This window comes from Trichosurus vulpecula, chromosome 2 (genome assembly GCF_011100635.1).
Source record: "Trichosurus vulpecula isolate mTriVul1 chromosome 2, mTriVul1.pri, whole genome shotgun sequence".
Taxonomy (NCBI): domain Eukaryota; kingdom Metazoa; phylum Chordata; class Mammalia; order Diprotodontia; family Phalangeridae; genus Trichosurus; species Trichosurus vulpecula.
The window spans coordinates 84553722-84567548 of record NC_050574.1 but is presented as its reverse complement, the minus strand read 5'-3'; the positions used below and the strand labels follow the sequence as shown (position 1 = coordinate 84567548).

At 40.9% G+C, this 13827-nt stretch overlaps 1 protein-coding gene across 1 annotated transcript; it reads right to left on the bottom strand.

The window, feature by feature from the left end:
- Nucleotides 1-9296: 9296 nt before the first annotated feature.
- On the bottom strand, nucleotides 9297-10253 carry LOC118840076 (olfactory receptor 51Q1-like). The gene has a single exon (XM_036747580.1). The coding sequence runs from the start codon at nucleotides 10242-10244 to the stop codon at nucleotides 9297-9299; it is 948 nt and encodes a 315-aa protein (XP_036603475.1). The 5' UTR covers nucleotides 10245-10253.
- Between the last annotated feature and the right edge of the window lie 3574 nt (nucleotides 10254-13827).

The window sequence follows — 13827 nt, the reverse complement described above, 5'->3', positions numbered from 1 at the left end:
CAGGAACAAGGAATTCACTACCAGGAACAAGGAACAAGGCAGCCCATTTCCCTTCTGAACAGCTTTAATTGTTAAGTTTCTCCATTTAGTGAGACTAATTATGCTGCTTTGCAGCTTTCATCCATTATTTCTAGTTCTGCAGCTGAAGTCAGGTAAAACTAATGTCTCTTCTCTTGAGAGGCCTGCAACTGTTAGAAGACAATCATCTTACACTTCCCTGTCATTTCTAAATATGAACAATTCTTCAATTCATCCTCATGGAGACAATTTTCTGGCCTCTTTGCCATTATTTTTCCCTTCTCAATATGTTCTGGCTTTGCTATTATTTCCACTTCCTGATCTAAGTTCTTCCCTCTGAAACCAACACACAGCAAGGCCGCATAACAGTCACTGATATTCTGGAATCAGGGATGAGCCTCAGAAAGGGTACATGATTAAGTGAACTTCTGTGGGACCTTGAACCCTCGTCAGGAAGAAAAAGATTTGCCTCTATTTTGAGAGGTTTGCTCAAGTTATTCAGAGCAGATCCTTCCCTGTACAAACCTATTGGATTAGATCTCAGGGAGCACTCTCTAAAGAAATAAGAGCTGCCCCTCACACAGAAGCAATGTGGAACACTGGAAAAGGGGCTGGATTTGAAGTCAGAAGGCTTGGGTTTGAATCTTGAGTGTCATTTATTAACTGTATAATCTTGGGAGAGTCACTCAACATCTTTGGGCCTCACATAAAATGAGGGGCTTAGATCAGATGACCTTGGATCAGCTGTCCAACTCTGAATCTATGATCTTATGATCTCATCAGGATGAGCTGTCTTCAATGTCCATTACCCAGCAGGAGGAGCAGGGAAGGAAATAAGACTCAGCTTTAGCAGGAGAATATCAGGTTAAATGTAAAAAAGGGGTTTTTGTTTCTGTTTCTGTCTTGTTTTCTTCCTGCAATGAAGGTCATTAGAATTGTTGAGGGTGAGTGGAGAAGTGGGATGGGTTATCCTTCATTGGAAGTCCTTTAAAAACAGTAGAAAGTAAAATGGGGAAATACTTCCACACCCCACTGGGGACCCAGTTCTTCTTAAGTGGATAATAGGCTCACAGACTGAGAAATGGAAGGGATCTTAGAGTCTAAGCTTATCATTTTACACATGAGTAAACTGAAATACTGAGAAGTTAAATAATAAAGATAATAGTTAAAATTTCTATAGCTCTTTAAGGTTTGCAAAGCACTTTAGGACTGTTATTTGATTTTATCATCACAAAAACCCTGGGAGATATGTGATAGTATTATCATTCTCATTTTACAGCTGAGGAAATTGAGGCAGACAGTGATTTGCACAGGGTCACACAACTAATGTGTTTAAAAACAGGATTTGAACCCAGGGCTTCCTGACCCCAAATCCAATACCGTATCCACTATATCATACTTCTTTGAAAGTTACTCATGCATAGTCATGGGGAGTGGTGTGGGGGAATGTTGAATGGGATGCTTTAGGGAGGGATATTCCAAATCAAGAAGTTTTTAGCTCAGTAGCTCCTGTCTAATTAGGCACTGAGGATATGGGTAAGCTTTAATCAGGAAGATCTCCAAGGAAAACACAGAACCAGTCTAAAAATACCACAGATGGTGGCCAAATAACAGCCAGGTAACTAGAACAAAACAGCAGGAGGCATAGGAAAGGGTGCCTTGGAGTATATTTTCCCTCCTTTACCCTCCTCCTCCCCTTGCTCTGCCTTTACCCTGCCCTTCTCCTGGCCTTGAAGATAGTCCTATCATTACCCTAACAGGGATCTGTCTCCTATGGCCAGGCTGTGGAGTGAGTCAGCCAAGAGATGGGCTCTTTCTGATACTGACAAGCCTGTGCCTAGGAGCTTAGGCCATGGACCAAAGTCAAAGGCGTTACCCCAAAAATATAAAATATGTAAATATAAAAATATATAAAAGGCCCACCAAATAATTCCCTCCATCCCTCCTAAGATTTTTTATACTTTCCTCTTATTCTAGGTGGAGGAAAATCTTTTTCCCCAAATCCTATGTTTAGTTTTGCGGTTTTTTGTTTCTATTTTTGTTTTTATTTTTTGTACAAATCACTCAGAAAGATTTTCCTACTCTAGGTTAAACTGATCTCTTTGGATTCTACTCTGAAGTTCCCTTCTTACATTCTGTATAAAAACCACAGTCATCCTATTGGCCCATCTGGCTCTCCAAGATAAATACTTGGAAAAGAAACAAAATCAACTCATGAGGGTTCAAATCTCTTTTCTGCTAGTTATGTGACCTTAAACAATTCACTTAACTTCTGTTTGCTCATTTGTGAAAATTAGGTTGGACAAAATTATCTCTGAAGTTGGTTTCCTAACAGTCTAAACCTTGTGGAGTCAAGAAAGAGACAAATACGTTTTTCAAATGTCAGACACTAGGTTTCATCCCTCTTGGAGCCAGAAAAAGAAATGGCTTGAGCTCCAAGTCTATGCCTCACCCATTGGGGTTCTCATCCCAATTAGACAAGGATAGACTGGATATGAAAGAAGTTCCACATAGGGTTAAATTGTTTTCCTTCTTCCTGGTGGTTGAGTCCTGGATATGCCCCTGTGGGATTCTATAAGGTTTTTTAAAGTGGAAATATGGTAAAGGAGAGCACCTACCCCACCCCAACCAGAGAGGTTCTGCACAGACAGTACCTGGATCTGGAATGACCTAGAGTCTGATCCTAGAGGGGTGGGTGCTGAAGGCCTCTGTTCTCATTTACTCCCTAGCCTCGCTGGCCTTTGTTGTATAAGATCATAGGTTTTCAGAATTAGAGCTGGAAGGAATCTCAGAGTTCTATCAAGTGTATTCCCTCCCTTTTAAAGATGAGGAAAATGGGATCATAGGTGCATAGATTTAAAACTAAAAAAGCTCTTGAAGGCCATCCAGTCCAATCTCTTCATTTTATAGAAGAGGAAACTGAGCCTTGAGAATTTAAATGACTTTCCTAGGATCACACAGCTCAGGGTGAGGCAGAATTAAAACTTAGGTTTTCTCCTGATTCCAAGTCCAATGTTCTATCCTCTATGCTGAACCTAGGTCCCAAGAGGTTGAGACTTACCCAACAGTTCACACTCGGGCTCCTCATTTTAAATTCTTTCTCTACATCATATTGCATTTCTCTTGGAGCCCCATGTGAAATAGTATTCTCAGTCCTCTGAGAGATGGTATAGAAGCAAAATGCTAGGGGTTTTGGAGATCATCCTATGCCCCCTTCCCATCTCACAGCACAACTCTTACTGGATACCTCAGGGAATGAAATAATAAAGACAAGATCCAGGGTCAGTCATTTCATGAATGTTCCCAAAGCAGTAGGAAGTATGTGGAGTATGTAGGGGAAAAGAAGAGGGGCTAGCTTCCCAAGACAGTAGGGCAGATACCCTGAAGCTGCAGCATTGGAAGAGACTGTGGAAGTTAGAGCTTAGGTAGCCCTGGGAATCTAGTCCATGGGACCTAGAGATGTGTTTGTGTTTGGAGGGGGAGTAGGATTTGATGGGCACAGAATGTGCAGATGAGGAAAGGACTGAGAAAGTGTGGGAAAGAGAGAGTTTTTGTTGTCGATGTCATAATTTCTTGCTGGTTTTTTTTCTTTATTTCTTTTGTTTGGGGGCATGAAGAGTTGAGGAATTGCCTGGGGTATAGGGAAGGAAGAAATTGGTGGGCCAAGGAGGAAGGATGTGAGGAGAAAAAAAATGGAAGAGACTACGGTATAGACATTCACTGAGTCAGTACTCAAAAAATAATTGCTCAATGGATGATAGAGTGAGAGCTGACCTGGAGGGAGGCATTGAGGGAAGAGGAAAAGCAAAAGGAAGAACACTGGGGAGAGAAGGGCAGACAGTGGTGCGTGTGCAGAGACAGTTGTGGTTAGAGTGACTTGCTAGGTGTTTGGAAATAGATATCCAGCTGATAGTTTGTGGAGAGTACCATGTGCAAATCACCTCTTACTAATTTTGAGGGCTCTTTTGGGAAAGGTATTAATGTCTATGCCCATCTCTGGGACTGCTGGATTTTAGTGGAACTGAATGTCATAAATGGAAAGGATCTCAGTGACTACCTGATCCAACATCCTCATTTTAGAGGGGAGAAAAAAAGGCTGGTGGGGGAGGTTAAAGTGCTTCCCCAAAGCCAGAGAGAGTGAATGAGCAACAGGCCAAGATTCTAGGAAACCCTAAAGCTAGGGCTCTAATAGTACTTCCTTCCTACCCCATCTCTCTTTCCTATAGCCCCACCTGCTTATCTGGGCCTTGCAGAAACATAGCAAAAGAACATGGAGCAGGAATTTAGGGCTTCATAGCCCCTCTTTCCCACTCCCTTTTCTGCATCTTAACATTGGTCTCTGAGAGTATGGGGATATCGAAAGGGGGAAAGAAGGGAAGATTGAAAAGTATAGAGAAAATTCAAGACGTATAACTCTTTCTTGGGCTAGGATTTAAGTAAAGCATAAAAAAACAGCCCAGCCATTGTCCCCCAATATAGACTACTGTCACTAGGGCCTAAGCCTGACTAGTAGTAATGATAATAATAGCCCCAGTGCAATAAAAATTTAAGATTTATAAAGCACTTTCCTTATAACAACCCAGTGAGTCAATTCTGTAAGCATTTTCCCCCATTTTACCAAATAGGAAATTGAGGTTCAGATAGTTGAAGAGACTCTTTCTAAGATCATGCTGCTAGCACGAGTCAGATCTCTTTTCTCTACTACACTAGACTGTCTCCTAGGGCACCCAGACATTGCCATGTCCAGGCTCTGTTTGGTTCTCTTGTACCTATCCTGGCTTTCCAGAGATTGGGATGATTCTAGGAAGTTAAATGTTTGACTCCACTGCCAGTTCACTTTGACAAGTGTCAAACCCTATCCTTTTTTCCTTCTCTTGAATTTTGCACCCTCTCAAGTCTCATGGTCCCTATCCTAGTCCTGGCTTCTTCACTTCTCACTTAAATATTATAACAGCCACTTAATGGTTCTCATTATATCTAGCCTGATCCCTCCAGTCCATGCTCAACTTGTTGCCGGACTAATCTTCCTAAACAACCACTTTGTACCATGACTCTACTATTCCAGAATCACTGAGAGATCCCCATGCCTCCAGGATTAAAGTTCTTGCCTGATGTGAATATCATGGAGTAATCTAAGCATATCCCACATATCTTTATTTCCCCCAGCCCCACAAAATCATCAATAGCTACTTCCGCTGTGGTTGGTCTCCCTCCTGTCTCCCTTTCTATTATTTCAGACTCAGTCTTTCCTCTACATCTTCTAGTAACAGCCTCCTTTCACTTTTAATGGATTCTATTCCACCTTCTCAAATCCTAGCCATTCATCAGGGCCCAGCTCAAATATTTAGTACTGCCAGCTCTGACAGAGTCCTCAGAATTCTCTGAACTCCCACAGCCCTGACTTTTCTTCAAAGACACAAAGCTTAGCTTTGATCCCATGCCAAAAAAAATGGGGAAAAATTTTTAAAAAGGAAAAGGCCCAAGAGTTTGCTGAAAGACTTCATTCTGTTGTGATGTCTGTAGAAAAAGAAATTGCAGTTTTAAAAGATAAACTGAGAAAAGCTAAAGACAAGATTAAAGAATGGGAGATTTCAAAAGTTCGGAAGTTTTTCTGCTCATGTAGCATGATATGCGCTGGCAGGAATGCAAGACTTAGAGTCAGCAGACTAGGGCTCAGTTTCTCTCAATATAACATTAATGAATTGTCTGTACTTTTAGCTTTGCCAGTTAGTAGGTGTGAGATTTCAAATTTTTGCTACGGTATGATAGAAAAAGTAGTGACTTAGAAGGTAGATGAGCTTGGTTCTAAATCCTCTGTATTACTCAAGCAATTAACCTACCTTAGTCCATAAAATCCATAAAATAAGAAGAATTAGACTAGATAGACCCCTTGACCTTCCCTTCATATATCCATCATCTTATTAATTTCTCCTGGCCTCTGTTTCTCCTTTACTAAAAAAAATCAGATTGACTAGGTGATCTCTAAAGTCCCTTTTATCTCTGATAGCCGGTGATTTTGTTTGTTGTTGATGCAATCCATGACTGCAATTCGGGGACTAACTTTTCTATTCAGCACGGAGCTGAGTGAACGCAATAGGAGCTCTGGACTTTTTTAGAAAAATATAGACTGTTAGAGCTAGAGAGAATCTTCACAGATCATTCATCCAGCCTCATTTCCTCATTTTCCATCATGTACTAGACACTACAACCAAATCATACACATCGATCCCCTGCTCTTATCTTGTCCTCACCCACCCCACCATTTTTCTTAAGTAGATCTCAAGGGGTTTCAAAACCTACGATGAACTCTTCATCCTGAAACCCTGTCTCTTTCCATTGAAACCCCCATATTTCTTCAAATCCTAGCTCAGGGACTTCCTCACTTTGAAAAGGCTACCTTGACTCTTTCCAAAACTGTAAGCCGTTACTGTATTGGAAGGGATTTTTTCTTCCTAAAATTTACATGGTACTTTCTTTTGACCCTATTACATTCTCCTTTGTATAGTGTTTATCTGGGTACATGTTATATCATTCTCTTAGCTTGTAACTTTTTAAGGGAAAGCTTTTGACATTTTTTCATTTTTGTGTTCCCAGTGCAAATCATAGGGCCTAGTGCACATTCGATTAAATTCAACAAGCTTTTATTAAGGACCTACTATGTGACAGGCATTGTGCTAGGGACTAACAACATAGCAGTTCCTACAATTGAGGAATTTATATTCTACATAGTAGGTGCTCAGTGCTTGTCAAATTGAATACAAAAACTGATGCCCAGAAAGAAGTAACTTGTCCAGGACCATACAAAAAATTAGTGGCATAGAAATTATTAGAGCCTATACATCAACTCAGCTCACTATTTCTTTTCTTATACTATTTGATTAATTAGTAGCTTGGCCCTAGGCTATTTCTCTGACCACTATAGGCAATTAATATATTTATTCAAATATGAATTGAATTGAATCGAGCAGAAAGGTATTGGATTTCTAGGACAGAAGAGTGTGTACAGTGCTGAAGATGGTTTCCATAGTAGACTTGAGCTATACTTGTTTGTTTGTTTTGTAACAAAAGAAGATTGGAAATGACTGATATAAAGAAGAATATCATAAATAAAATGCGCTTAAAAAAGAAATACAATTAAGCTTTTGGGACCTGAGTTTCTCCATCTTCAACTTGGAGAGAATAATTGCTTTATGGTTTAAACTCAGAGTTATAGTGAGCACTGAATGAGAACTGAAATGAGAATAATCTGGAAGGTTTGGGGAAACAATACACTTTTCAATCCAAGATGCTTTTATTGTCCTTACTTTCTGCTACTACTCTTGGTCCAGAGAGGAAAGGGATCTTGTCTAAGGTTACCTAGCGAGACATGTGACATTGGGAATCAGAAGCCCAGATTTCCTGCCCAGGAATAGTTTTCTTCAGACGAAAGACTATGGCTTCAGATGGACCTTCTTCTAGGTAGCCCTACCATGGATTGGTTTTGATTATCGTCAGTGAAGGAAACACATGCCCCCTGGTGGTAATAGACTTGGTTGCAGGCTGCTTCCATCCTGGGGAAAAGAAGGAGGAAGAGAGAAAGGAAGAAAGGAATGAGAAAAAAAAGTGAAAGGGAAGAGGATGGAGTGAAAGGAGAGAGAAAGGTGTGGGAGACCAAAAGGGATGGAAGGAAGTGGTTTCTTTACAAGAGCTATATAAAGGATGTAGCAGCACAAACATTATTTGTTTACAGATGAGGAAAGTAAGTCTAATAATTTTTCTAATGAGGAAAGGAGGGCAATGAGAATAGAAATGACAGATGACGGTTATGGAACATTTCATGTTTTACAAAGTACTTCAAATATGCATGAGGTTAACTCTGTTATATCATGCAAATTGCACCTATATTATTGTGATTACTTATAACCATCTCGAAAATAAGCATAAACATAAGCATGATTAATCCCATTTAACAAAGGAGGAAACAGAGTCAGAGAGATGAAGTGAATTGACACATAGCTGGTTAGCACAATTATAGTCCTGGTGAATGTCAGTACCAACATTTAAATTCAGGTCTTCTGACTCCAAATCTACTTTCCACTATGTCAGGCTGAGAATAGCTGCTTAACACGCAACCCAAACCCATCCACATCTGCCTGGTTGGAGAGGACTCCCCAGACAACTTTACCTCTATTATTTTGTTTACTTCTGAGGGTTCTATCTTGGGAAGAATATTGACAAGCTGAAGCAAACTCACAGAAAGCCTGTTTGCTAAGGAACTGCAGGTCATGTTATACAAAGATTGATTGGTGGAACCACTGAAAATTTATCCAGGAAAAGAGAAAACTTGACGTGGGTATGGTAGCTATTTTAAAGAATCTGGCAGGCTGTCATGCCCAAGTCAGTTAGTGACAGCATAGAGAGAAACATGTGCATGGGCTGGTTGAATGAAGGCTCTGTCCAGATTACAGCCAGAATGGTGGTGTTGTCAATCATGGAAATCATGTATAAGCATGATTAGACTTTTTTAACTTGTTAGGAGTAATGGGAATAATTTTTTCATCTTTTTGTTTCTTTGTTTTCATTCATGTCCGACAATTTTTTTAACCGCATTTGGTGTTTTCTTGGCAAAGATATTGGAGTGATTTGCCATTTCCTTCTCAAGCTCAATTTATAGATGAGGAAACTGAGGCAAACAGTTAAGTAACTTGCCCATGGTCACACAGTTAGTAAGTATCTGAGGCCCAATTTGAACACAGGAAAATGAGTCTTCCAATTCCAAGCAGTTAGAGCTACCCAAAAAAGGAACAGATTGTCTTGAAATTAACATGTTTTCTACATCTGAAAGTCTTTATGTAGAGTCTAAATAATGACTTATTGGAAATATTGTAGAAGAAATTCAGGTTTGGGCATGGTTGGTGTAGGCATCTATGGATCCTTCCAACTCTATGATTTTGTTTGGTTTTGTTTGCCAGCAGATTGTGATGGGGGCCTATTTTCCCTTCATGTAGTAATTTCCTTTTTTCCCCTCCCAGACCCATCTCCATGCCTCCTTCCTGTATCCAAGTGTTCTGCTGATGAGATTCTCTTGCTACAAGCTCCTTTGTATTCCTTGCTCCAGATCCTTTAGAATTTACCAATATCCTTTGAAAATGTGATTCCTAGAACTGAACATAATATCCTCAATGTGCCAGATTTTCATTAAATGATCTTACATATAAGTAGTTAAAAAAAATCTCTTGGCACTTTTTCTCTTTTCCTGGCCTGCTATGATTCAACTGACCATAATCTCTACTCCATTCTTAATACACCTTTCTCTGAGAGAGAAGATGAAGGATACTCTGGCGGATCTGCTTGGTCTTTACAGTGTAGATGATGGGGTTCATCACAGGGGGTGACAGCAGATAGACATTGGCCATCACCACATGGACCAGTGGGGGCGCATGCCGAGCAAAGCGATGGACCATTGACAGCCCTATCATAGGCACATAGAGGACAAGAACAGCCAGAATGTGGGAAAGACAGTTATTGAAGGCCCGAAGACGCTCAGTTGGGGAAGCAGCATGTAAAACACTGAACAGGATCAGTGCATACGAGAAAACAATTAGGAGAGGGTCAAGCACGTAGATGACAATGACCAGCCCAAAGCCATACCAGCTGTTGATTGTGGTGTCACCACAGACCAGGCGGATCATGTCCTGGTGGAGGCAATAGGAGTGAGTAAGTACGTGGGAGTGGCAAAAGGGCAGCCGCTTGAGCAGGAAGAGAGGGGGCAGGACTGCCACAACGCAGCGGATAATGATGGCCATTCCAATTCTCCTGACAACTGTGTCTGTGAGGATAGAGGCATAGCGGAGAGGGCGGCAGATGGCAACATAGCGATCAAAGGCCATGGCCAGAAGAACTGAAGACTCCATGAAGGAGAAGCCATGGAGGAAGAAAAACTGGACAAAACAGGCTTCCAAACTGATCTTGCGGGCATTGAACCAGAGGAGGCGCATGACTGTGGGCAGTGTAGTGAGGGTCAGACCAAGGTCAGTTACAGTCAGCATAGACAAAAACATGTACATGGGCTGGTGGAGTGAGGGCTCTGTCCAAATAACAGCCAGGATCGTGGTGTTGCCAATCATGGAAATCATGTATAAGCAGAAGAAGGGGATAGAGATCCAGATGTGCACTGTCTCAAACCCTGGGATGCCCGTAAGGATGAAATAGAAGGATTCTTCAGTGGTGTTAGCGATAGCTGACATGACAGTTGAATGTAGCTCGAGGACAGGTGTCTTTCTACAAGGAAATAGACTGTCTTATTTTGAAGTGAATTTTTGAGTGCTAAATTTTTTTCTGTTTACAAAATAATATACTCCATGTACATAATTATAAGGCTTTGAGAAATATTCGATTATTTCTCTTTCTACTGCTTCCCTTATAATATCTGAGTGACACGTTGACACAGAGAATCTGTGGAGTGGGGCTGAGCTGATAAAGTAAGTAAGATAACTTATCATTGGGTTCGGGGCATATCAGGCATCTCACCATTGCATGGGACCCAAGAGCAAGGAGGATCATATAAAAACATAAAAGGAATATAAAAAAACACCCAAAGCAGACCTTAGACTATGAAAAAAGATGAGACAGGGACACCAGAGAAGGCTGTTCAGATGGAGCTGAGTTGATACAGGCATCACATGAGAAAAGGATTATGGAAGGTTTCTTGTTTTTTTTTTTCTTAATGTGAGGATCGCAGGATTATTTTTAGGGAAATGAGAAGTTGACAACAATATAGTGACTGAAGAGACATGAGAGAAGGTTTATGGGGGCAGCTGGATAGCAGAGTGGAGAGAAGACTGTTCTTAGTGTTAGAATAGAGCTGAGTTCAGGTCCTGCCTCAGATACTAGTTGTATGATCTTGGGCAAGTCATTTAATCTCTCAGCTTCAGTTTCTTCATCTGTAAAATTGAGATAATAGGACCTAATTCACAGGGTTGTTGGAGGCCTCAGTGAGATAACCTGTTTAAAGCACTTAGCAAAACTCAGTAGACAATATAATGCAAAATAGCTATTATGATGAAACATTCTTTCCTTTTGCCAAAGGTGATGTACTACTGGGTAGAATATTGCCTACATAGACTCGAATTCTTTGCTTGTTTCTTTTACTTTGCTTTTGTTGTTTTCTTTTATTGTTACAATAATGTGGGGTTGCGGTTTATTGGGAAATGACTAGAGTTTTGTTGTATATTGTGATTCTCAGATTCTATTTCTTCATTGGAAAAAAACAGCAATAAAAACTTGAACTAAATGGAAAAGAGATTTTTCAGCACCTTACACAGAAGAGAAGGGGAAAACCAGGACCCAATCCAGGGCGAGAGGTAGAACCACTGGAGCCCAGGAATATTGGAGAAGCTAGGACCATCTGTAAGTGGGAACACAGGAGGAATAGAGAGTGAATGATCTGTGGACATTGCCTTCCCTGCCTGTCCTTCTACCCACAGTATAGATCCGACAAAATTTACCTTTGGAGGATCAGACTAATTCTGGGTGATCTCTTGTTCTCTGTGCTGTGAAGGGGTAGGTGTTTGTCTAAATGGTCACCGAGATCTCTTCCAACTCCAAAATTCTGTAAGTTGGTGATTTATGTGTGACAAAAAATGGGAGCAGTGTGGTAGAATGAGGTGTACTCTGGCTCTGGGGTGAGAGGACCCTTGTTTATAGTGTCACTGTGTTACTTGCTAGCTTTGTGACTTTGGGTAAAGAACTTAACCCACTGGCACTCAGTTTTCTCATCTATGAGGGAATTGGATAAAGAAGGCCTCTGAGTTCCCTTGCAACTCTAGATCTACGATCCTACGAGGCTAAGAAAAGCTCCTGAAGGCAACTCCACATCTTCTTAGACTAGTAGATCAGCCTCTGTAGCTCTGGAGTTCTTAGAGTCTCTTATTCGGCCTGAAATACTATCATCAACAGGCAGTATGGGGAAGGCCAGAGTGACTTTCCTTGAGCTCATTCCAAAAACATTCCAAAGGCCAGTCCCCTGAGAGCACACCATCCTCCCAGTGCCACAGGCTCACAACCTAGTTGCCATACTTGACCCCTTCAGTTATCAAATCCCGTAATTTACCTTCATAACATTTCTCCAATCCATCCCTTTTGATAAGGCCACCACCCTGGTTCAGGCCCTCATCACCTCATGCCTGGTCCATTACAATGGTCTGCTGGTTGCTCTCTGCCTCCAGTCTCTCTTCATTCCAGTCCATCCTCCACTTAGCAGTCAAATTAATGTTCCCAAAACACATCTGACCATATTACCCACTTTTCAATAAACCCCAGTGGCTCCCTATTACTTTTGAGATCAAATATAAAATCTTCTGTGGCTTTTACAGCCTACCATAACCTAGCCCCTTCATACCTCCCTAAGTCTTCTTATACCTCACCCCTCTCCATGTACTCTGTGATTGAGTGCCACTGGTCTCCTTATTCTTCCTTGAACACAACGCTCCATCTCCCCGCTCAACATTTTCACTAGCTCTCCCTCATACCTACAACACTTCCTCTGTTCATCTTCCCTCCTATCTTCCTTGGCCTTCTTCACATCTCACTGTCTGCAAGAAGTCTTTCCCATGCCTCCTCAATCTTAATGACTTCCTTCCCAGATAACCCCCAATTTACCCTACAGGTATCTTGTTTGTGCATAGTTGTTTGTATGTCATTCTCCTTCTTCCTCCCCCTACCATTGAACTGAGAGCTTCTTTGGAGTAGGGACTGTTTGTTCTTGTTTTTGCCTTTATTTTATCCCCAGCATTTCCTGCAGTGCCTGAAAATAGTAGATCCTTAATAAATTTTAGGTAAATGTCTGATAGTTATGAATTATATGGATAGCCATCTAAGAATACATTTAATTCTTTCCAGATGGTAGTTCTGTTTCTGACCTGAGTTACCTCTTAGGAAATTAGTTACTTGTGCTTTAGCCCAGAAGTTCTTGACCTGGGATCTGTGATATTTTTAAAAATATATTGACAATTGCATTTTTGGCAAAGCAATCAGGCTTAAGTGACTTGCTCAGGGTCACACAGCTAGTAAATGTCAAGTGTCTGAGACAAAATTTGAACTCAGGTCCTCCTGACTCCAGGGCCTGTGCTCTACGGGACCACCTAGCTGCCCTGATAATTGCGTTTCAATATAATTGATTGCCTTTTTAATCCTAAGTATTTTATTTTATACATTTAAAAACATTATTCCAAAAAGGGGTCCATAGGTTGTACCAGACTGCCAAAGGGATGATCCATGACACAAAAACAGTCAAGAACCCCTTTTTCAGTCCACACTAAATTTAACCATTTCTAATCCAGATGAGATCATAGTTGATAGTTGATCTGTATTCGACATTTCCAACCCCCTCAGAAGAGTTTGTATATTTACTCTGTCCCTCACCCAAACCATTTTTAATGGAGAAGTGTCTTCATAGTTTGTCTTCACACACTATTCCCATTTCATGAATCTTCCTTCAGATACGTTAGCTGTTAGGTTCTCCCTTTTCTGCCTCAAACAGGCTCTCCCCAACAAAGAACAATAATGGCTGCTGAGAGGAAGATAGGTGGCTTTCCCTTCTCCTAGCGTGGTTTGGTCTGACAGAACCAAGTGTTCTTTTAGCTTCTAGATGCCACTTTAAAACTAAGGAAGTGATCAGATGGAAAAGGAAAGGAAATAAGCATTTATATAGAGTTTACTATGTACTAGGCATTGTGCTAAATGCTGTTATAGATATTACCTCAATTGATTCTCCCAATATCTCTACAAGGTAGGGCTATAATTATCCCCATTTTACAGTTGAGGAAATTG

What these genes read in the sequence shown, in the direction of transcription:
- LOC118840076 (XM_036747580.1), bottom strand. Translation starts at nt 10,244, where the DNA reads ATGTCAGCTATCGCTAACACCACTGAAGAATCCTTCTATTTCATCCTT.